The sequence below is a fragment of the Phasianus colchicus genome, chromosome 30 (assembly GCF_987193195.1).
Source record: "Phasianus colchicus chromosome 30, bPhaCol1.hap1.1, whole genome shotgun sequence".
Lineage (NCBI taxonomy): Eukaryota > Metazoa > Chordata > Aves > Galliformes > Phasianidae > Phasianus > Phasianus colchicus.
Window position 1 is genome coordinate 2,737,883 of NC_143465.1, and position 22,421 is coordinate 2,760,303.

Sequence of the window (22,421 nt, forward strand, 5' to 3'; positions counted from 1 at the left end):
CCCCTTTGTGTCCTCATGTCCATCCCCATTGTGTCCCCATGTCCATCCCTATGGTGTCCCCAAATCCACCCTCATAGCATCCCCAAATCCAACCCCATTGTGTCCTCAAATCCATTCCCATGCTCATCCCTGTGGTGTCCCCAAATCCACCCCATAGCTTCCCCAAATCCAACCCCCTTGTGTCCCCAAATCCATCCGCATTGTGTCCCCATGTCCATCCCTATGGTGTCCCCAAATCCACCCTCATACCATCCCCAAATTCATCCCCATTGTGTCCCCATGTCCCCCATATAGTGTCCCCAAATCCACCCTCATAGCATCCCCAAATCCAACCCCATTGTGTCCTCAAATCCATCCCCACAGTTCCCCAGATCCACCCCCATTGTGTCCCCATGCCCACCCCTATGGTGTCCCCAAATCCACCCTCATAGCATCCCCAAATCCAACCCCATTGTGTCCTCATGTCCAACCCCATTGTGTCCCCATGCCCCCCCCTATGGTGTCCCCAAATCCACCCCATAGCATCCCCAAATCCAACCCCATTGTGTCCCCAAATCCATCCCCATTGTGTCCCCATGCTCATCCCTATGGTGTCCCCAAATCCACCCTCATACCATCCCCAAATTCATCCCCATTGTGTCCCCATGCCCACCCCTATGGTGTCCCCAAATCCACCCTCATAGCATCCCCAAATCCAACCCCATTGTGTCCTCATGTCCAACCCCATTGTGTCCCCATGCCCACCCCTATGGTGTCCCCAAATCCACCCCATAGCATCCCCAAATCCAACCCCATTGTGTCCCCAAATCCACCCTCATAGCATCCCCAAATCCAACCCCATTGTGTCCCCAAATCCATCCCCACAGTTCCCCAGATCCACCATTGTGTTCCCATGCTCATCCCTGTGGTGTCCCCAAATTCACCCCCATAGCATCCCCAAATCCAACCCCATTGTGTCCCCAAATCCACCCTCATAGCATCCCCAAATCCAACCCCATTGTGTCCCCAAATCCATCCCCACAGTTCCCCAGATCCACCATTGTGTTCCCATGCTCATCCCTGTGGTGTCCCCAAATTCACCCCCATAGCATCCCCAAATCCAACCCCTTTGTGTCCCCAAATCCAACCCCTTTGTGTCCACATGTCACCCCTATTGTGTCCCCATGTCCATCCCTATGGTGTCCCCAAATCCACCCTCATAGCATCCCCAAATCCAACCCCATTGTGTCCTCAAATCCATTCCCATGCTCATCCCTGTGATGTCCCCAAATCAACCCCATAGCATCCCCAAATCCAACCCCACTGTGTCCCCATGTCCATCCCTATGGTGTCCCCAAATCCACCCCCATAGCATCCCCAAATCCAACCCCATTGTGTCCTCATGTCCAACCCCACTGTGTCCCCATGTCCATCCCTATGGTGTCCCCAAATCCACCCCATAGCATCCCCAAATCCACCCCATAGCATACCCAAATCCACCCCCATAGCATACCCAAATCCAACCCCATTGTGTCCCCAAATCCACCCCACAACGTCCCCAAATCCACCTCCCACTTCCCCATTCCCAGCCCCACCCCCCAGCGCCGGTTATCCCGGGACAGACAGACAGACGGACAGACAGACGGACGGGACGCGCGATTCCCTGCTTCTCCGTTTATTATCAAGCAGCCTTCGTTTAAAAAATAAACAAAACAAAACAACAAAATCAAAATCAAAAAAAAAAAAAAAAAAAAAAACAAAGAGAAAACGAAACGAAAATAAAACAAAACAAAACAAAACAAAAAAAAAAAAACCAAACCAAAAACAAAACCAAAACCCAAAACCGACCGCCGCGGGCGATCCGTTTGGTTTCCGACACCGGAGAGGTTCAAGTCGCCGAGAAATTCAAGTTCCCCATAAGGCACTTTTAAAGCCACGACGGGAGTCCCCCCCCGTCCCCATCACCCCATGGCAGGGACAGGCGCAGGGGTCGGGAGGAGCAGCGGGGGGGGGAGGGGGGGGTCCTGGGGTTGGGGAGGGGAGGAGGAGGGGGGAGGGGGGGGGTTATATATTACATCATCTTTTTTGTTTTGTTTTAAATATAGATAAACTCTTCTTTTAGGCAAATAGTGCCGGTCGCCCCCCCCACCCCCCCCACACCCCTCCGCACACAAAGACCCCCCCCCTCCATCCCCCGGTGTGCGCCCTGGGGCCATGTGCAAAGGGCAGGCTGGGTGGGGGGGGGGGGGGACGGGGAACCCTGCCAACCCCAAGGGGATGGGGGGGTCCCGGGGGGGCTCACCCGGAATAGTGCAACGAGAGAAAGCAGCCGGGAGTGCAGGGGCGAGGGGGGCTCGCCAAGGGGGGGGGCTGCTCGGGGAATTGAAGGGGGGGGGCTCCGGGGTTAAGCTATATACAGCGCGGGACGAGCGGCGGGGACCCCCCCGCCACCCCACCGGGAACCCCCGCCCGGTGCCGCGCTTCGGTTCCTGGGGATGGAACCGGGGAAAAAGGGGGGGTTGGGGAGGGGGGGGGTCCGGTCCCTGCACGGCGGCGGGAATACGGAGAGAGGGGAGGGAGGGAGGGGGGGGGGGATGGAATGAGCGGCGGCGGCGGCGGGGCCCCCCCCGCCCCATTGTGCAAATCCGCCAGGGGGGAATTTCCCCCTTTGCATAATTCAGAACAAACCGTGACGGGAAAAACAGGAACAGAACGCGGCGGGGCGAGGCGGGCAGCGCCGCTCCGGGACAACGGGTGGAACCGATCCGCTCCTCCCCAGCCCAAAAGGCATCGCCCGGTGCGGGACGGAACGCATCGCTCAGCTCCGGTACCGCACGGAACGGCCGGGGATGAGCTGGGCTTAAAAAACGGACCGGCACGGATCGGCACAGCGCAGAACTCAGGGCTGGTTGGAGCGGCTCGGATGGACCGGCACGGTGCAGCCTGGCACAAACAGCCTGGCACAAACAGCCTGGCACGGGTTGGACCGGCACGGGTTGGACCGGCACGGGTTGGACCGGCACGGGTTGGACCGGCATGGCTCAGCCTGGCACGGGTTGGCTCAGCACAGATCGGCCTGGCACGGCTCAGCTCAGCACAGATCGGCCTGGCACAGCCTGGTACAACCCAGTTCAGCTCAGCACAGCTCAGCCTGGCATGGCTCAGCCCAGCACAGCACACAGCCCAGCACAACCTGGCACAGCTCAGCCTGGCACAGCTCAGCTCAGCCTGATACAACCTGGCTCAGCTCAGCACAGCTCAGCCTGGCACAACCCGGCTCAGCCCAGCACAGCTCAGCCTGGCACGGTGCAGCCCAGCACACAGCCCAGCACAGACTGGCACAGCTCAGCCCAGCCTGGTACAACCTGGCTCAACTCAGCACAGCCCAGCCTGGTCCAGCATGGCTCAGCCCAGCCCAGCACAGCTCAGCTCAGCCTGGCATCACCTGGTCCAGCTCAGCTCAGCCTGGCATCACCTGGCTCAGCCCAGCCCAGCCTGGCATTACTTGGTCCAGCCCAGCTCAGCCCAGCACGGCTCAGCTCAGCTCAGCCTGGCATCACCTGGTTCAGCCCAGCTCAGCCCAGCCCAGCCTGGCATCACCTGGTTCAGCTCAGCCCAGCCCAGCCTGGCATCACCTGGTTCAGCCCAGCTCAGCCCAGCCCAGCCTGGCATCACCTGGTTCAGCTCAGCCCAGCCCAGCCTGGCATCACCTGGTTCAGCCCAGCTCAGCTCAGCCCAGCCTGGTGTCACCTGGTTCAGCTCAGCTCAGCTCAGCCTGGCATCACCTGGTTCAGCTCAGCTCAGCTCAGCCTGGCATCACCTGGTTCAGCTCAGCTCAGCTCAGCCTGGCATCACCTGGTCCAGCCCAGCTCAGCTCAGCCTGGCATCACCTGGTCCAGCCCAGCTCAGCTCAGCCTGGTGTCACCTGGTTCAGCCCAGCTCAGCTCAGCCTGGCATCACCTGGTTCAGCCCAGCTCAGCTCAGCTCAGCCTGGCATCACCTGGTCCAGCCCAGCTCAGCTCAGCCTGGTGTCACCTGGTTCAGCCCAGCTCAGCTCAGCTCAGCCTGGCATCACCTGGTTCAGCCCAGCCCAGCTCAGCCTGGCATCACCTGGTTCAGCTCAGCTCAGCCTGGCATCACCTGGTTCAGCCCAGCTCAGCTTGGTGTCACCTGGTTCAGCCCAGCTCAGCCCAGCCTGGTGTCACCTGGTTCAGCTCAGCTCAGCCTGGCATCACCTGGTTCAGCTCAGCTCAGCTCAGCTCAGCCTGGCATCACCTGGTTCAGCCCAGCCCAGCCCAGCCCAGCATGGCATCACTCGGCTCGGCCCGGCCCGGCCCGGCTCAGCCCACCGCCCCCCATCGTGCCCCACCGGGCCGGCCGCTCTACACCGTCTCCACGGGCACCATGCCGTCCGGCTGCGGCCCCTCTTCAGCCTCATGCTCCATCATCTCCGGCTCCTCCTCCTCCTCCTTAATCTGCGCCGGCCCCCAATAACGAGCCAGGGAGAGGCGCAGCCCCTCCAAGCGCCCATTGGAGAGGTCGATGCCGGGCGGGGCGTCGGGGGGGGGTGGAGGGGGGGGGTCTTCGCGACGTCGGCGTCGGGTGCGAACCTCCAGGCAGTTCTGACCCTTGAGGTGCCGTTGCAGGTGGTCGTCCTTGGCGAAGGCTTTGTGGCAGAGGTAGCACTCGTAGGGCCGTGCGCCCGTGTGCAGGTGCATGTGGTTCTTCAGGTCGTAGCTGTGCAGGAAGCGGGCGCTGCAGTGCTGGCACGAATAGGGTCGTTCGCCCGTGTGTTTGCGCATGTGGATTTTCAGCTTGTCGTTCCTATAGGGGGGGATGGCGGGGGGGAGAAAAGGGGGAGGGGTCAGGATGCGGGGATAGAGGTGTGGGGTGAGATGGGGGCGGGGGTGAGGTGTGGGGAGAGTATGGGGAACTTATGGGGACGGTGTGAGACGGGGGTGTGCTATGGGGACAGCACGGGACAAGGGTGAGCTATGGGGATGGTATGGGGACAGCATGGGGCAGGAGGGGCTATGGGGACAGTGTGGGACAAGGGTGAGCTATGGGGATGGTATGGGGACAGCATGGGGCAGGGGGAGCTATGGGGACAGTGTGGGACAAGGGTGAGCTATGGGGATGGTATGGGGACAGCATGGGGCAGGGGGAGCTATGGGGACAGCATGGGACAAGGGTGAGCTTTGGGGATGGTATGGGGACAGCATGGGGCAGGGGGGGCTATGGGGACAGCATGGGTAAGGCATGAGCTATGGGGGCAGTATGGGGACAGCATGGGGCAGGGGTGAGCTATGGGGACAGCGTGGGGACCTTTGAGACAGGGGTGTGCTATAGGGACAGTATAGGACAAGGGTGAGCTATGGGGACAGCATGGGCACCTCTGGGACAGAGGTGTGCTATGGGGACAGTATAGGACAAGGGTGAGCTATGGGGATAGCATGGGGACAGCATGGGGCAGGGGTGTGCTATGGGGACAGTGTGGGTAAGGCATGAGCTATGGGGACAGCATGGGGACCTACGGGCCAGGGATGTGCTATGGGGCCAGCGTGGGACAAGGGTGAGCTATGGGGACAGTATGGGGACAGCATGGGGCAGGGGTTGGCTACGGGGACAGCATGGGGACCTATAGGGACAGTGTGAGACAGGGGTGTGTATGGGGACTGTGTGGGACACGAATGTGCTGTGGGTTTCTCCAGGGAAGGAACGTGCTATGGAGATCATGTGGGCATCTGTGGGGCAGGGTCACGTTGGGGGTCAGCACAGCCCCAGGGGGACACTGTGGGCACCCAGGGGACACTGTGGGCACCCAGAGGACACCACGGGCACCCAGAGGACCCCATGGGTACCCAGGTGGACACCATGGGTACTCAGGGGGACACTATGGGAATCCAGAGGACACCGCAGGCACCCAAGGGACACCATGGGGCAGGGGACGCTATGGGCACCCAGAAGACCCCATGGGCATCCAGGTGGACACTGTAAGCACCCAGATGGACAATCGTGGGCACCCAGGGGACACCACTGGCACCCAGGAGGACACTACGGGAACCCAAGGAGACACGTGGGGCAGGGGACACTGAAGGCACCCAGAAGACCCCATGGGCACCCAGGTGGACACCGTGAGCACCCAGGTGGACACCACGGGCACCCAGGGGGACACTATGGGAACCCAGGGAGACACGTAGGGCAGGGGACACTGCAGGCACGCAGAGGACACCACGGACACCCAGAGGACACCATGGGTACCCAGGGCACACCATGGGCACCCAGGTGGACACCATGGGTACTCAGGGGGACACTATGGGAATTCAGAGGACACCGCAGGCACCCAAGGGACACCATGGGGCAGGGGACGCTACAGGCACCCAGAAGACCCCATGGGCATCCAGGTGGACACTGTGAGCACCCAGGTGGACACCACAGGCACCCAGGGGGACACTATGGGAACCCAGGGAGACACGTGGGGCAGGGGACACTGCAGGCACCCAGAGGACACCATGGGTACTCAGGGGGACACTATGGGCACCCAGGGAGACACGCGGGGCAGGGGACACTGAAGGCACCCAGAAGACCCCATGGGCACCCAGGTGGACACCGTGAGCACCCAGGTGGACAATCGTGGGCACCCAGGGGGACACTACGGGAACCCAGGGAGACACGTGGGGCAGGGGACACTGCAGGCACCCAGAGGACACCACGGGCACCCAGAGGACACCATGGGTACCCAGGTGGACACCATGGGTACTCAGGGGGACACTACGGGAATCCAGAGGACACCGCAGGCACCCAAGGGACACCATGGGGCAGGGGACACCACCGGCACCCAGAAGACCCCATGGGCACCCAGGGGACACCACGGGCACCCAGGGAGACACTACGGGAACCCAAGGAGACGCATGGGGCAGGGGACACTGCAGGCTCCCAGAGGACACCGTGGGCACCCAGGTGGACACCACGGGCACCCAATGGACACATGGGGCAGGGGCCACCCCGGGGCCACCGCCATCACCATGGCACTCACCGCGTGAAGCGCACGCCGCACACCTGGCAGGCGAAGGGCTTCTCTCCCGTGTGCGTGCGCATGTGGCGCGGCAGTTTGCCGGCACCGTGGATGACTTTGTGGCACACGGGGCACTCCTGAGGCATTTGGGAACGCCGTTTGCGCACCAATTTATCGGGGCTATCCAGCCCGGGCGCCAGCGCCTCGTGGTGCAGCGAACTCAGATAAGCCATCAGATCGGGATCGATGGCGTCGTCGTCCGAGCCGCCCTCCTCGGGGGACATCTGGTACGGGAAGGGGAAGGCGTGAGGGGGCAGCTCCTCCTCCTCGGGCACCTCGAAAGCCTCGTAGGGCTGCGCCAAGCCCTCCGGCATCGGGGGAGGGGAAGGGGGCTGCGGGGCGGGCAGGGGGCTGTGGGAGCCTTCGGCCTCGGCGGGCGGCTCCTCGCTGTGGTTGTTGAGGCGTGCGCCGCGCGCCTGCAGGAATTTGCGGGTCTTCTTGCTGCGGCGAGCGGCGGGGCGGGCGGGGGGAGCGGCGGGGGGGTCCCCGTCGGGGAGGGTGGCAAAAGCTTCCAGGTAACGGCGAGCGCGCTCGCAATCGTCATCATCGGGGCCGGGAGCTTCCAAGCCGTGGCACTGCAGGATGTCGGCGCAGGCGGCGATGACGCACGGGATCTCCAGCAGCTGGGCCGCCTGCAGCACCTCGCCCATGTTGGAGCTGCTGATGGTCAGCGTGGCGGTGTAGGCGAACTCCAGCAGAGCTCCCAAAGCTTCAGGCCCTACAAAGTCTAACTCGCAAACCTCTTGGCCCGGCCCCGGCCCCGCAAACAGCTTTTTGAAGTAGCGGCTGCAGGCGGCCAGCACGGCGCGGTGCGTGCGGTACTCCAAGCCCTGCGTTTTGATGGTGACGTCGCACAGCACCCCCCGGTGCCGCTGCTCGTTCAGGCTGCTCAGCAGCTCGCTGCTGTGCTCGGGGAAGGGGATGCCGATCAGGTCGTCCTCGGGGCTCGCCATCGTCCTCACCTGCGGGAGCAGAAGGTGAGGGGAATCAGCGCCGGGCGGCACCCATGGGTGCCAAAGCGTCGGCTCTGTTGTGGTGCAAGGAGACTCGTTCCCACCATGCAGCATCCATGGATGCCAAAACGGCAATTGTGCTGTGGTGCAAAGAATCTCCTTCCACCATGCAGCACCCATGGGTGCCGAAACGTCGTCTCTGCTGTAGTGCAAAGAATCTCCTTCCACCATGCAGCACCCATGGGTGCCAAAGTGGCAATTCTGCTGCAGTGCTGCAGTGTTGCAGTGCAAAAATCTCCTTCCACCATGCAGCACCCATGGGTGCCAAAACGTCATCTCTGCTGTGGTGCAAAGAATCTCCTTCCACCATGCAGCACCTATGGGTGCCAAAGCATCAGCTGTGCTGCAGTGCAAGGAAACCTCATTCCCACCATGCAGCACCCATGGGTGCCAAAACATCAGCTCTGCTGCAGTGTTACAGTGCAAAGAATCTCCTTCCACCATGCAGCACCTATGGGTGCCAAAGCATCAGCTCTGCTGCCGTGTTGCAGTGCAAAGAATCTCCTTCCACCATGCAGCACCTATGGGTGCCAAAGCATCAGCTGTGCTGCAGTGCAAGGAAACCTCATTCCCACCATGCAGCACCCATGGGTGCCAAAGCATCAGCTCTGCTGCAGGGTGGGCGCCCCAAGAGCGGTCTGCCAGAGGGTTGCACGGCTCAGCATCACCTCCGAGCACCCAAAATTTCGGTTGGACGCCGTGGAACCGACGCGTGCCGCCGTCGGGCCCCCACCGCATCCCCCCCGCCCTCCTCCCTCCACCGCCGCCCCCAAAGCGACCGCAGCAAAGGGGGAAATCTCAGCGCGGCGCCTTTGAGCGGCGTCGAGGCGCTGCGCTTCCTGCCTGCCCACCCCACCGCATCCCCCCGGCCCACCCCACCGCATCCCCCCGCCTCGCCGGGCGCAGCTCCCCGTCCTGGGAACGCGGGTGGGCGGCATTTGCCGGGAAGAAGGTCCCCCCCCCCCACCCCAGGGCTGGGGGCCGCCCCGCGAAGCCCAACCGGGCTGGGAAGACGGGGCCGCGCTTCCTGCCCGCAGATTAGGATCAGCGCAGCGCTGGGTTCCTGCCCCCACTCCCAGTGGGGGCCCAGCCCCCTCCCTACGCTTTGCCCCAGCCCCGGGCCGCTCCTCGCCCAGCCAAGCCCTGCCTGCGTGAGCAGGGCCTTTCCCACGCTGCAGCTGGCAGAGCTTTGCGTCAGCGGTGCCATAAAAGCGGCACCGTGGCCTCTCCGAGCTGGCGGCCCCATAGGGCAGGTTGTGCCCGGCACGGCGGTACTGGCACCGGGGGGGTGTGGGGGAAAAGGGGAGGAGGGTGGGGGGTGTCCCTGAGGTGCTGTGCTTTGGGGATCACACCTGGAGCGACATATATGGCAATGTGGGAGCCCTGGGTGGGTGATGGATGCAGTCCTGAGTGTGGGGATGGTGGCAGCGGAGCTGCAGATCAGATCAGGTCTTGGTGCACGGCACGGTGGCACCAGGAAAGGGGTTGTCTGGTGGCACAGGCAGCACCAAGTGTGTGGCATTCGCCACGTCTGGGCTTCGGGTGGAGGCTGTGCCATGGAGGAAAGCCAGGTTGTGCCACAGAGGAAAACCAGGATGTGCCATAGAGCGAAACCAAGTTGAGCTACAGAGCAAAACCAGGCTGTGCCATAAAGCAAAGCCAGGCTGTGCCACACAGGAAAGCCAGGTTGTGCCACAGAGCAAAAGCAGGCTGTGCCATGGAGCAAAACTGAGCTGTGCCAGCGAGAAAACCAGGTTGTGCCATGGAGCAAAGTCAGGCTGTGCCACAGAGTAAAACCAAACTGTGGCATGGAGCAAAACCCAGTTGTGCCACACAGAAAAGCCAGGCTGTGCCATAAAGCGAAACCAGGCTGTGCCGTGGAGCAAAACCATGAGGTGCCACAGAGCAAAACAAGGTTGTGCCATGGAGCAAAACCAGGCTGTGCCATAGAGCAAAGCCAGGCTGTGCCATGGAGCAAAACCAGGCTGTGCCACAGAGCAAAACCAGGCTGTGCCACAGAGCAAAACGAACTTGTGCCACGGAGCAAAACCCGGCTGTGCCACAAAGCAAAACCAAGCCGTGCCACGAAAGCAAAACCCAACTGCGCCACGGAGCGCAGCCATGCAGAGCGAAACCGCGCTGCTGGTGCCGCCGGACATCGCCGTGCCGAGCTGCGCCCATCACCGCGGGGACGGGTCGGACCGCTCCGAACCGAAGCCCGCCGCCGTGGCCGTGCCAAGCCGCGCTGTGCCGTCGGCGGGCGGGGGGAACGTGCCCCCTCTTGCCCGCGGAGGGGCGGCGCGGCCGGCGGCCCCCGGCGCAGGAGCCCATCCCCATCCCCGCGCCGGCCGCTCCCTGCGCTTGGGTGCTCGCCAAACTGGGGCTGCCTCGGCAGGCGGCTGGGAACGGCCCCGGAGCAACCGGCTGCGGAGCCGCCCCGCGCTGCCGAGCAGGCCCGACCGGCAGGGCAAGCGGCAGCCGCCCCTGAAACTGGGAAACGGGCAGCGCCGACCGCCCGGGATGCCGGCGCCGTCCGACGTCCCCGTGCCCACCCCTGCGGGGGTCCGCGGTGCCCACGAGGCGGGGGCGAAGGGATTAGGGGCGATTAAAGCATCAGGGCGCCGGGAGCCAACAGGCTGCGACAGCCCCCGATGGGATCAGAGGGATTAGCAGCGGGGGGGGGGGGGGATTAGGGGAGGTGAGCGCGCTGCGCTTCGTGGGAGGGGGGGGGACGGGGGGACGGGGACGCGGTGCCATCGAGAAACCCGGGGCTGAGGCGGGATGGGAGGCACGCGGTGGCAGGATGGACAGACGGACTGGTGCGCGTCGCACTCCGCATCCCTGCGCCTCGCAGCTCCTTCTGTTCGCAGGGCCGGCAGCGCTGCTGTGCTCGGCCGGGTGCAGCTTCACGCAGGGGGGGCTCAGCAGCGCGCAAAGACCCCCGCAGCACCGCAGCGCTGCTTCCAGGCCGCTGCACGGCTGCTGTTCACACATCTCTGCCGTTTTCGGGAGAGGGGGGGTGGGGAGGAGGGGGTGGGCTAATCTCCAGCGCTCCTTCCGCTGATAGCGAAGTGGGGGGGCGAAGGATGGAGCCGGGACCCCCGGGCGGATGCCCGCGGATGAAGGACCGGCGCTGGGGGCGGGGAGGTGGCAGGAGGGGGATTTTCCATCGCGCCCAACCGCCCGTCCGCCGCTTCTCCCCCGACACCCCGGCCCCCCCCGCGCATCCTCCCCACGGGAGCGAAGTCACATGCTGAGCGGGTGCCATCGAGGAGATCGCAGCGGTGATAAGGAAACTGGGGGGTTGGGGGGCGGGGGGGGAGCAAGGTGTGAAGCTGGCGGAGCCGCCCCCAGCCCCACGGAGACCCTCGGATGGCACACGGGGACAATGTCCCCTTGGGGGGCAGAGTGATGGGGAGGGGAGCATCACGCTGCCCGTCCCCCCCACCCCCCCCACCCAAAGAGCAGCACTTTCTCGGTTACGTCAATGCCCGCAGCCGGGCCCCGTTTCGCCCTCGGCGGCCGCGCGGGGTTGAGGAAAAGAGAGGAGGGGGGTGGGGAGGGGGGGGGATTCGTTCCCCGTGCCGAACGGGCAGCCGTGCCCCCAGCACGCTGCAATGGGAACAATAGGCTGCGGGTCACCCTGACACCGCACCGCCGGCCCCACGGCACCTGCCAGCCCCACCGCGCCGTGGGGCCACACGCGGGCATGGGGCCAACCCGCACCCGGACCGGGACCCCAGACCGTGTCCTCCCCACCGCGTGCAGGTGGACGATGGGGATGGGGGTCCTGGGGAGCGTTGCCCCCCCCCCCCACCTCGGGGTGCTCCCAGCTGCTGCCGCGCTGTCGAGGGACTTCACAGCTGCAATGGGGAGAATGAGTCAGCCAGGAAGGTGAGCGCAGCGCCCGGCCCCTCGCCCCACGGGGCCCTTTGGGAGCTGGGAAGGGACCCAAACGGCCGGGCGTCCCCCCACCCACCCACCCACCCCATCCCCAAAGGCAGCCTGGGTGCCCCGTAGGGTCGGCGTGGCTGTGGGATGGGGGCTGCGCAGCCCTCTGCCCAACAGCACCTGCTGGAGGGTGGTAATGGGTGGCGGGTGGGGGGTCTGGCCTGGATGGTGGCCCCAGTGTGTGGGTGGGGGTCCTGGGGGTCCCGGTGTCGGAGGGGAGCCCGGATGAGGGCTGGGGAAGCGCTCCCCACTCTTTGAAAGAAGAAAACAGCGAGCACACAAGAAAGGAAATGGGTTGAAGAGATGAGAGGGTAAACAGCACCCACCCACCCCACAGCCAGGGGGGTGAGCCGCCCCGTAGCGGGACCCCATCCCATTATGCACCCCCTCAGCTGCCCCCAAACCTCGAACTCCCCACGGCCACGGGGCTGAGCCCTCAGCAGTGTGGGCACACATCACAGCACAGCCCCATCCTGGTGCTCAGCCCCACGCCACGCAGTGCCGGACTCAAGGCCACGTCCTCAACGCTGTCCCCACCATCGCCTGCAGCGGGAACCCACCACCCCTCACCCACCGGGGCCAACCCACCACCCATAGGGCCCCATCCCAGCACCGTGGCCCCAACCCACCACCAAAACCATCCCCGTGCCATGTGCCAGCAGAGGGGACCCCGCGGTGGCCGCGCCGTGCCGCCCATCCCATCCCATCCCATCCTCCCCATCCCAACCGCAGGGCTCTCACGACGCCAGCATCCCACCGCCAGCCCCAAAACCACCTGGAAACGGCCCCGTTGCCACCCCACATCCTCCCACCCCACATCCCCATCCCCACGGATGGCAGCGGGGTGGGCAACGCCGCTCACCTGGCGCCTGTGCCCGCGTGGCCGGGCACTGCTCCGGCGGAGGCAGGGAGGGTGCAGGGTGCTGCTGTGTGAACTTGGCCCCGCTCCCCGCTGCACTTCAGCTCGGATCCCACCTCAAAAGGAGTCGACGCCCACACCCCGGGTCACGCACCTCCCAGCCCCGCTTCCCAGAACACACACAGCATTAACCCTTCTGCAGCCGACGCCAAACCCGGAACGGGGCAAGGGGGAACCCCGAACCCCCCCCCTTTCCCAGCAGAGGAAATTCCCAAAAGTGCCGGCACGGTTGGCACCGCACCGCAGCCATCCCCTCCCCATCACCACGGTGTCACCACCGTGCGGCTCCCGTCCCTCCCGCCGCCCCGGGGCTGGGCGATGGGTGCCGGCTGCTCACTGCTGGCCACGGCCGGGAGCCGGGCTGCCACCGCAGGGCTGGGCTCGGTGCAGCGTGCCACAGCCTGTCCTCGGCCCCCCTGCGCATGCCCGTCCTGCTCTGCCCCATAACCAGCCCTAATGCCAGGCCCGTGGCTGCTGCCGTGCCATCACAGCCGGCCCCAATGTCAGGCCATCCGTGGGTGCTGCCGTGACCCCATAACCATGGGTGCTGCTGTGTCCCCATAGCCAGCCCATCCATGGGTGCTGCTGTGACCCCATAGCCAGCCACAACGCCAGCCCATCCATGGGTCCTGTTGTGTCCCCATAGCCAGCCCATCCTTGGGTGCTGCTGTGACCCTGTAACTAGCCCATTCATGGGGCCTGCTGTGACCCTATACCCAGCCCATCCATGGGTGCTGCTGTGACCCCATAACCAGCCCCAATGTCAGGCCACCCATGGGTCCTGCTGAGACCCCATAGCCAGGCCATCCATGGGTCCTGTTGTGTCCCCATAGCCAGCCCATCCATGGGTGCTGCTGTGACCCCATAACCAGCCCATCCATGGGTGCTGCTGTGACCCCATAGCCAGCCCATCCATGGGTGCTGCTGTGACCCCATAGCCAGCCACAACGCCAGCCCATCCATGGGTCCTGTTGTGTCCCCATAGCCAGCCCATCCATGGGTCCTGTTGTGTCCCCATAACCAGCCCCAGTGCCAACCCATCCATGGGTCCTGCTGTGACCCCAATGCCAGCCCATCCATGGATGCTGCTTTGACCCCATTACCAGCCCAGTGTCAGGCCACCCATAGGTCCTGCTGTGACCCCACAGCCAGCCCCAGTGCCAGCCCATCCATGGGTCCTGTTGTGTCCCCATAACCAGCCCCAATGCCAGGCCCATGGGTGCTGCTGTGACCCCACAGCCAGCCCCAATGCCAGCCCATCCATGGGTCCTGCTGTGACCCCATAGCAGACCCCAAAGCCAGGCCATCCATGGGTGCTGCTGCACCTCTACAGTCATCCCCAAGGGTCCTGCTGTGCCCCCACAGCAGACCCCAATGCCAGGCTGCCCATGGTTGCAGCTGTGCCCCTATAGCCATCTCCATGGGTCCTGCTGTGCCCCTATTATAGCAGACCCCAATGCCAGGCTGCCCATGGTTGCAGCTGTGCCCCTATAGCCATCTCCATGGGTCCTGCTGTGCCCCTATTATAGCAGACCCCAATGCCAGGCTGCCCATGGTTGCAGCTGTGCCCCTATAGCCATCTCCATGGGTCCTGCTGTGCCCCTATACCAGACCCCAATGCCAGGCTGCCGCTATGCCCCTATAACCAGCTCCATGGGTCCTGCTGTGCCCCTACAGCAGACCCCAATGCCAGACTGCCCATGGGTGCTGCTGTGCCCCTATAGCTGACCCCAATGCCCGCCCCATGGGTCCCAACACACAGCACTGTGGCAGACGTGTGTGCTGCAGGAAGCCTGGCACCAACACCCTGAGCACACCATAACCCAGGGAGGGGGCTCTCAGATGGTCCCAGCCACCCCATGGCACCCATCCTCCTCCATCCCACACCCCCTGGCCACATCCCCCTCACCCCCCCCCCCCCCAGCCACCCCCCCCTGCTCCCTGGGGCAGGCTCAGGCTTCTCGCAATGCCCCCATAATTACACCCTCTGCGTCCCCAGCCAAACAGCAATTAGTGCCCGAGCTGCAGCCCCACACCCCAGCACCCGCCCACACCAACACAGCACCCGGATGGGCAGTGCCACGGGGCCGCAGTGGGGCTCCAACCCCCCACCCCACCCCCCCAGATCCCACCCACAGCCGTGCCAGCAGGAGGCAGAAAGGGGAAGAGCACTGCAGCTGCTGGGGGGGGGGGGGACGTGTGTGTGTGCGTGTGTGTGGAAGGGGGGGGCCCCTCCAGCAACGTTCTCAGAAAGACGCTGCCGTGCGTTGTGCAAGAGCTCAGCCCCAAGGGAGGGCAGGCAGAGGGGCAGCAGCCACCCCATGGCATCTCCGTGGGCACCTGCGTGTCACCACGGTTCAGCGATTGCATTCCTGGTGCACCGTGATGCTCTGAGCTGCCAGGACCCGGAGGTGGGCACAAGAACCAGAGGTGGGCACAGGACCCACACCAAAAACCCCGCGAGGGAGGGAGGGAGCGTGGCACCTGCCTGCCAACCCTGCCCTTTGCTCCCCATAAAGGAGGGGAACGGCGCCAGCCCCCCCTGGCCCAGGTGTGCCAGGTGCTAAGGGCGGGAGATAAGGTGGGCGAGGCGGGCAGGGAGGGGCTCACATGGGCACGCAGCCCTGACTCAGGGTTCCCGCTGGTGGCCGGGCCCCATTGGAGGGGAGGGGGGGGTGACTCACCACGGCCCCCCCACCCTGGGGGTGTTGCAACCGTCCCCGGCGCCAGCACCGGCCGCAGAGGGGGTGCAGCACCCAGCTTGGAGGGGGGGGGGGTGCACCCAATGGGGATCTCTCCGGTGGGCTGCGAGAGAAGCCACGCTCCATCCTCACCTGGCACCGTTTGGGATGCGCAGAGCCAGAATGGAGCATGGCTCAAAAGCATCCCGGCACCAGGCCTGGTTCACAGGGCAGCACCGGCACCGAACCACGGCCACCATTGGGATCCTGATGTCCAGCAGCACCACCGGGATGGAAGGCGTGCGGAGCTCCCCATGGAGAGCACCCCGCCCCCCCACACCCCCCCTGCTCCTGGAGGTGCTGAGCCCGGGTGTCCTATGGAGCAGACGAGGTCGGATGCTGCCCTGTCCCCGGATGCACCCGGACACGGCGCTGCGTAGAGGCAGGAGGAAGGAACAGGGAAGGAAGGGGTTGCTAAAACTGAGGGGGAACAGGAAGGAAATGGTCAACAGCAACCACGGGGTCCGGCCATCCCAGTAGGGGTGAAACCCACCACCCTGAGGTGTGTGTGGGGGGGGGAGCAGGGAGGAGCTGAGGGTGACCTCCTGCAGCCAGGATGGTGGGAGGGGGGCACTGCAGAGCGCCGTGCTCTTGCCTCTGCCCCACAGACCCCATGGGCAGTGGGATCCAAATGGGGCAGCTCTGCTCCCATCGCCCCACAGCGCACAGACAGAGCCCCCCTCCGGGGGGGGGGCAGGGCAGTCAGACCCCCAGGTCCCATCACACAGCCCCGGGGTGGGGGGCAGGAGGAGTATGGATGGGTGACATTGCCCCCCACCCATCCTGCTGGTGCCCTGAGCACCCAGAACTGCTGGCACAGGACAGACCCTGATGCTCCATCCCGTGGGGTCACCCAGCAAGGACAGTGCCAGCCCACAGCCCCCCCCTTACACCCCCTGAAATAGCCCAGCTTCCGCCCCCACGCAGCTGCCTCCAGCTCCCCGCTGCCCACAGCTGATCCGGGGCAGGAGGGAGGGGGCAGGCGGCTCTAATCCCCCCCGAGCCCACTTAGCACGGCTGTACCCCCCCCCTCTCCGATCCACACAGCACTGAGACCTCCACCCCCCCCCCACCCCCCTCCCCAACCTGGGGCAGAGCCGGACACGCAGCCAGCCCACGGCACGTGGGGCCGTCCCCACGTTGTCCCCAAACCGGGATGTCCCCCCACTCAGCCACCCGTCCCGGGAATTCCCCCCCCGCTTCCTTTCCCCATCCCATCCCATCGCGCACAGCATCCCCGCACCCATCCTCACCACGGCATCGCCGCAAGGACCGGGCAACGGGGACAGCACCGGGGGTCAGCACGGAACGCTCACATCCCCGCGCTGCTCCGTGTCATCCCGTAGCACCGAGGTCGGGCACGCAGCCCCCAGACCCCCCCTCCTCCCCCCGCCCTCCCCAACAACAACTCACCGCCGCCTGCAGCCGCTGCCCATGGGGACGCAGCGGGGACGGCCGGGGCAGCGCGGAGCGCACACAGCTGAGCCTGCCGGGAGAGGCCAGCGCTCTGACCTACTTCTCCTTCCGCATCACCTGCTTTCATTTTCCCTCGCCACGGTTCAGTCCCCCCCCCCCCCACCACCACCACCACCTCCCGCCCACGGCCCCAACCCGTCACGCTGGTGGCTCCTCGGGGACACCGGGACCCGCCGGCTTCCCTACGGCACCGGAGGGGTGACGGCGTTGTGCCACCGGGCCCTCGGTGCGGTGAAGGTCACCGGGCACAGCTGGGGACAGGCACGGCCGCCTTCTTCTCTTCCCCCCCCCTCCGCTTCCCCCTTGGCCACTCCAGTCACCTCCCTGGCACGAAGCGAGTCGGACGGGTCTCAGCCCGGCCCCTCGCTCCGTCCTCGGTCGCCCCGAGGCTCAACGGGGTGTGGACACGCAGCTCAACGCGGGGATGCAGCTCTGCCCCAGGGACACGAGAGATGCGGGGAAGGCAGCCTCTCTCCCCCCCCCATCGCTCCATTGGGGAGGGGGGGGGTTTCTATGGAAAAGCCCCGGCACTGGGGGAGTGCGAGCGCTCCCGGGGGCTCCCGCCAGCAACCAGCGCTGCCAGGAGAGATTTCTGCGTGGTTTCATCATCCACCGCCGCCCCGAAGGAGAAGTTCCTGCTCCGTCGCAGGACACCCACCCACCCTCCAGGGCCGGGCTGCGGGGCTGCGCCCACCGCCTTCAACCCCCCCCCCCTCCATACACCATCACCACCACCACCACCAGCACTGCCCCCCCCCCCCCCCCCCCCGCGTGTGCGCGCTCGGGGCCTTCGTGTGCCACGTGTGCACCGAGGGTGCATGGCAGCAGCTGGCAGAGCTGCGGCCACAGCTTCGGGCTCAGCGCTGCTGTCTGTCAAGTACAAGGGGGGGGCGGTCAGCCCTACAAAGCCCCCAGAGCCCCTCCCGGGATGCTGTTCTCCACGCCCCCAGCCCGGTGGTCACCTCCCCAGGCCTCAGCGTGGCAGCAGCCAGGTTAACCCACTCCCACACACACCCCCCCCAGTCCAGGAGTTGCCCGTTCTCTCTGCAGAGCCCCCACATCGCAGTCCCGCTGCCCCACATCCCTCTGCAGCCCCACAGCTTCCCCTTCTCTGGGCTCCAAGCTGAAGTTCCCCTCTCTCCACACCCAGCGTTACCACAACCACGTGCCCTCACCGGGGGACCCCAAACCGTGAGACCCCCCCCACCCTCCACCCCCACCGTGTGGGAACAGCACCCAGAAAGCCACCGACCTGGCTCTGCTCAGGGAAACTGAGGCACGGTGAGACATCCCGAAGGCGCCGAACCCAAAGGCAGCACCCAGAGCTCGAGGCCAGGAGGGGACCCTGGTACCCAAAGAGCGCAGCACCGTGTCCCTAAACGGAGCAGCCCCCGATCAAGGGCAGCCGCAGCCCAAGACAACGGCCGTTGTCTGGCGTGAAGGGTAAACACCCCACCCCGCCCCGGACAAACAGCAGCGGGGGCAGCGGCCCGGGGGGAGCACGGAGCTGGGTGCGGGGCAGAGTCCACAGAGCTCAGGGTGCCCGAAGGGTGGGGGGGGGAGGGCGAGCACCATGGTCACCCCCCTGATTGCTTGGAATTGGGTGAAACAGCACCGCGGCCCCGGTTTTGCCATCGGGTGTCATTCCCAACCGTGAGCTCACCGGGGCAGGGCAGGTCCCCGGCAGGCCTTACGCAGAAGGACGCGGGGATGCAGGGACACCAATGGGGACAGGGAGCAGCAAGGGGGGGAGGAAGGGGATCAGCACCCCCTCTGCCTGCGCGCCCGAGGGGCTCAGCCGCCGCCGAGCCGCGGGACGGTGCCACGCGTGGGCCGGGAGCACCGGAGCGGCAGCGTCAAGGCGAGAGGAGGAGACGCGTCCCGGTGTCCGGTTATTCACCGCCGCAGCCCCGGGATCGCTCCCTGAGTCCGAAGCGGTGCGCGCAGCCCCCACCCCCCCCCTCCTGGCACCGCGCCCGCCGACGTGTCCGCGTCCGCCGGCAGTTCTCGTCCCCGCCGCTCCCGGTGCGCGGAACGAACGGAGCCATAGGGAAACGCACCGGGAACCGGGCACGGAACGGGCGCACCGCCCCGGAGCCAAACCCGGGACCGAGCGCACCGAGCGGCACCGGCCCCGCCGCAGAGCACCGGAACGGCGACGACTCACCGGAGCCGGGCTGCGGGCACCGGGCCGGTGGCGGTGCGTCCGTCGCTCCCTCCGTACAGACAGAACCGTCGGTCCGCCGGGCCCCGCGTTCCCCCCCCGCCCGCTCCGCGCCTCCTCCGGTCTCCACCTGCGCGCTCCGCGCTCACCTGCGCGCCCCGCCCCGCCCAGCGCCGGTCCCGGGGCCGCAGCCCCGCCTCCGCCTCCACCTGCACCGCCGCCCCGCCCGGCCCCCCCCTCCGCCGCCTCCAGGAAGCGCCCGCCCCCTCCGCGCCCATTGGGCAGCGCTCCGCATCGCCCGCCTCCTATTGGCGGAGGGGGTTGTCCGTCACCCCCCGTGCCGTCCCCCCCCTTCCCTCGGGGGAGGGCGGCGGCGTGCCCCCCCCCCCCCCCCAGCCAACCCCCCAACCCCCCCCCCCCTCGGGGCCGGCGGGGAGCGGAGCGGTGGGGCCCGGCCGTGGGGAGCGGGGGGGAGGAAGAGCTGAGTCAGAGCGCCGGGGGGGGGGGCGGTGGGGAGGGAGCGCGCTCACACCGGGGCCGCCCCCCGCTGGGGGGAGCCCGGTCCGGCGGTGCCGCGCCCGGTGCCGCACCCGGTGCCAGGCGCTGAGCGCTCCGCCCGCTGCGGCCGCGGAGCTCCGGGCCCGCCCCGCTCGGTGCCGGCTGCGGGGGAGGGGGGAGAACGGGGAAGAGGACACCGGGATGGAAAACGGGAAATCGGAGAGAGAGGGGAACGGAGCACCGGGAGTGGAGAACGGGGCGCCGGAACGGAAAAGCGAGGAGGGGGGGGGGGTTGAGAAAGGAAAAGCGGGGGACGGATAACCGAGCGTCGGGATGGAGAACGGGGGTGAAGAATCGGGCAGCGGAGAACGGGAAACCGGGCGCCGTGCACCGACTGGCGCTGAGAAGCGGGCACCGGGCGCGGAGCCCCTCCCGGCCCTGCGGTGCCGGTGAACGGTGCGGGCGGAGCCCCCCCCCCCTCCCGGCAGGTGCCGGTCGGGGGTCCCGTTCCGACCCGTTCGGCCGCCTCCGGGCCCCGGGGGGACGGCAGAGGGCGGCCCGGCCCCGCGCTCACCTCGCCTCACCCCGACCCCCCCGGAGCGCTCCTGACTCAGAGCCCGGCGCGGCCGCTGCCCGGAGCGGGTGGAAAGTGTGAGCCGCCGCCGTGCGCTGCCAATGCAAACACCGCCCCGCAGACGTTATGTCAGCGAGGAGGGCGGGGGGCTCCGCTCCGGGCCGGTCCCCGCCTCTCCCGGTTCCTCCGGTGCCCCGGTGCTCGCTCCCGATTCGTTCATCCCCTCCTCTGTCGCCGGTACCGGGCACCTGCGGCCGTTCCCTTTTGCTTTTCCCGAGCGCAACGCGATGCACGGAGCTGCATCTCCGTCCGTCCGTCCGTCCGTCCATCGTTATGTCCACCCACCTGCCTCACCTCCACCCAGCGGTCACCTGTCCGTCTATCTGTCCGTCCGTCCCCAACCGCACCGCCGGACCCATCCCGGGGGTTCGGATCGATCCCGGGGGTTCGGATCAATCCCGAGGGTTCGGATCGATCCCAGGGGTTCGGATCGATCCCAAGGGTTCGGATCGATCCCGGGGGTTCAGAACCCGCTCTGGGTTCCCACAGAGGCGGAGGCTTTTGAGGGGGGAAATCCGCCAAAAATCCCCTCCCCTCCGCTGCCACCGAAACCCCCCATCCCCAACCCGAAACCGTCCTCCCACGGCCCCGCCGCCTTCCGGTGCCCCCGTGGCGGAGCCCCCCCCCCCCGCACCCCACCCTCATCCCGCACGGGGTCCCACCGCAGCCCCACCGCTTCCAACCGGAGGCAAAAGGTTTCCGTTCCCACTTCCCCAACCCCCCCCCATCCCCGCCACCCCCATTCCCCCGGTTCTTCCCGCAGCCCCGCACCGCCCTCCCGGGCCCCGAGGCCGCAGCCCCCGCCCCGTACGGCCCCACCGCTATTTTTAACCGCTGCGTTATTTCGGTGCCCCGCGTTCTCGCTCCGCCGCACCGTTCCCTCCCGCAGCCCCGACGGCGCGGACCGCGCTCACCTCGTAGCACCGGGAACGGGCGGGGGGCCGCGGAGCCGCCAGGCCCCGTCTATGCCGGGCCGGCGGCGTGGCAGGAAGGACCGGGCGGTCATCTCGGCCCGGCCCGGCCGCCTGCAGAGGGCACTGCCGGTCCCCGGAGCGCAACGGAGCCCCCGGGTGACGGCACCGGGGCGGCCCCGGGGGGGCGGGGGGTGGAGGCGAAACGCGGCGAGACGCGGAGAGTTTTGGTTGCCGGTGACACCGTTTATTGGAGTTATAAATAACGGATGCAGATCGGGTGCGGAGGGATGGAGGAGAGGGGGGGGGGGGGGGGAGGAGAGCTGCTCCAGATGTGCTCATCTTTCTACGGTCCCGCTGTGCTCACCTGCTTGGATTCCAGCTGTGCTCACACCCCGCATTCCAGCTGTGCTCACCTGCACCGCCTCGGATGTGCTTTTCTGCCCGTATTCCAGCTGTGCTCAACCCCCCCCCACCCGCATTCCAGCTGTGCTCACCTGCCCCACGCTCACTCCAGCTGTGCTCACTTCCCACACTCCAGCTCTGCTCACCTGCACTGCCTCGGTTGTGCTTTTCTGCCCCCTACTCCAGCTGTGCTCATCCCTCATTCCATCAATTCCCCATTCCAGCTGTTTTCACCCCCTCATTCCAGCTGTTCTCCCCCTCATTCCATCAATTCCCCATTCCAGTTGTGCTCACCCCTCATTCCAGCTGTTTTCACCCCCCTCGTTCCAGCTATTCTCCCCCTCATTCCATCAACTCCCCATTCCAGCTGTGATTACCTCCATTCCTCAGCTGTTCTCACCCCTCATTCCATCAATTCTCCATTCCAGCTGTGCTCACCCCCTCATTCCAGCTGTGCTCACCCCCTCATTCCAGTTGTGTCCATGTCCACCCTCATTCCATCAATTCCCCATTCCAGCTGTGCTCACCCCTCATTCCAGCTGTTCTCGCCTCCCATTCCAGCCGTTCTCGTACCTCATTCCATCAATTCTCCATTCCAGTTGTGCCCACCTCATTCCAGCTGTGCTCACCCCCTCATTCCAGCTGTGCTCACCCC

The 22,421-nt window shown here is 66.2% G+C and overlaps 1 protein-coding gene across 7 annotated transcripts; it reads right to left on the reverse strand.

Annotated features, from left to right (window-relative positions):
* Positions 1 to 2,228: 2,228 nt before the first annotated feature.
* ZBTB7B (zinc finger and BTB domain containing 7B) lies at positions 2,229 to 21,703 on the reverse strand. Of its 7 annotated transcripts, XR_016460489.1 has the most exons (4): positions 20,736 to 21,087; positions 7,016 to 8,016; positions 4,215 to 4,803; positions 2,229 to 3,979 (listed from the first exon to the last, which is right to left on the reverse strand). XR_016460489.1 is itself a non-coding variant. In XM_090127060.1 (3 exons), the coding sequence occupies exons 1-3, from the start codon at positions 21,701 to 21,703 to the stop codon at positions 4,362 to 4,364; spliced, it is 1,782 nt and encodes a 593-aa protein (XP_089983186.1). In that variant the 3' UTR covers positions 2,229 to 4,361. The 7 variants fall into 7 exon arrangements, 6 of the variants coding, with proteins under 6 accessions (XP_089983186.1, XP_089983185.1, XP_089983189.1 ...); XM_090127060.1 differs by lacking the exon at positions 20,736 to 21,087 and adding an exon at positions 21,365 to 21,703 and having other exon boundaries at positions 2,229 to 4,803; XM_090127059.1 differs by having other exon boundaries at positions 2,229 to 4,803.
* Positions 21,704 to 22,421: the final 718 nt, after the last annotated feature.

What these genes read in the sequence shown, in the direction of transcription:
- ZBTB7B (XM_090127060.1), bottom strand. Translation starts at nt 21,703, where the DNA reads ATGAGCACATCTGGAGCAGCTCTCCTCCCCCCCCCCCCCCCCTCTCCT. An exon ending in CCCGTTCCCGGTGCTACGAG is followed by an intron (nt 8,017 to 21,364) that starts GTGAGCGCGGTC and finishes CTGCTCCCGCAG; the next exon opens with GTGAGGACGATGGCGAGCCC. An exon ending in TGCGGCGTGCGCTTCACGCG is followed by an intron (nt 4,804 to 7,015) that starts GTGAGTGCCATG and finishes CCCCCCCTATAG; the next exon opens with GAACGACAAGCTGAAAATCC.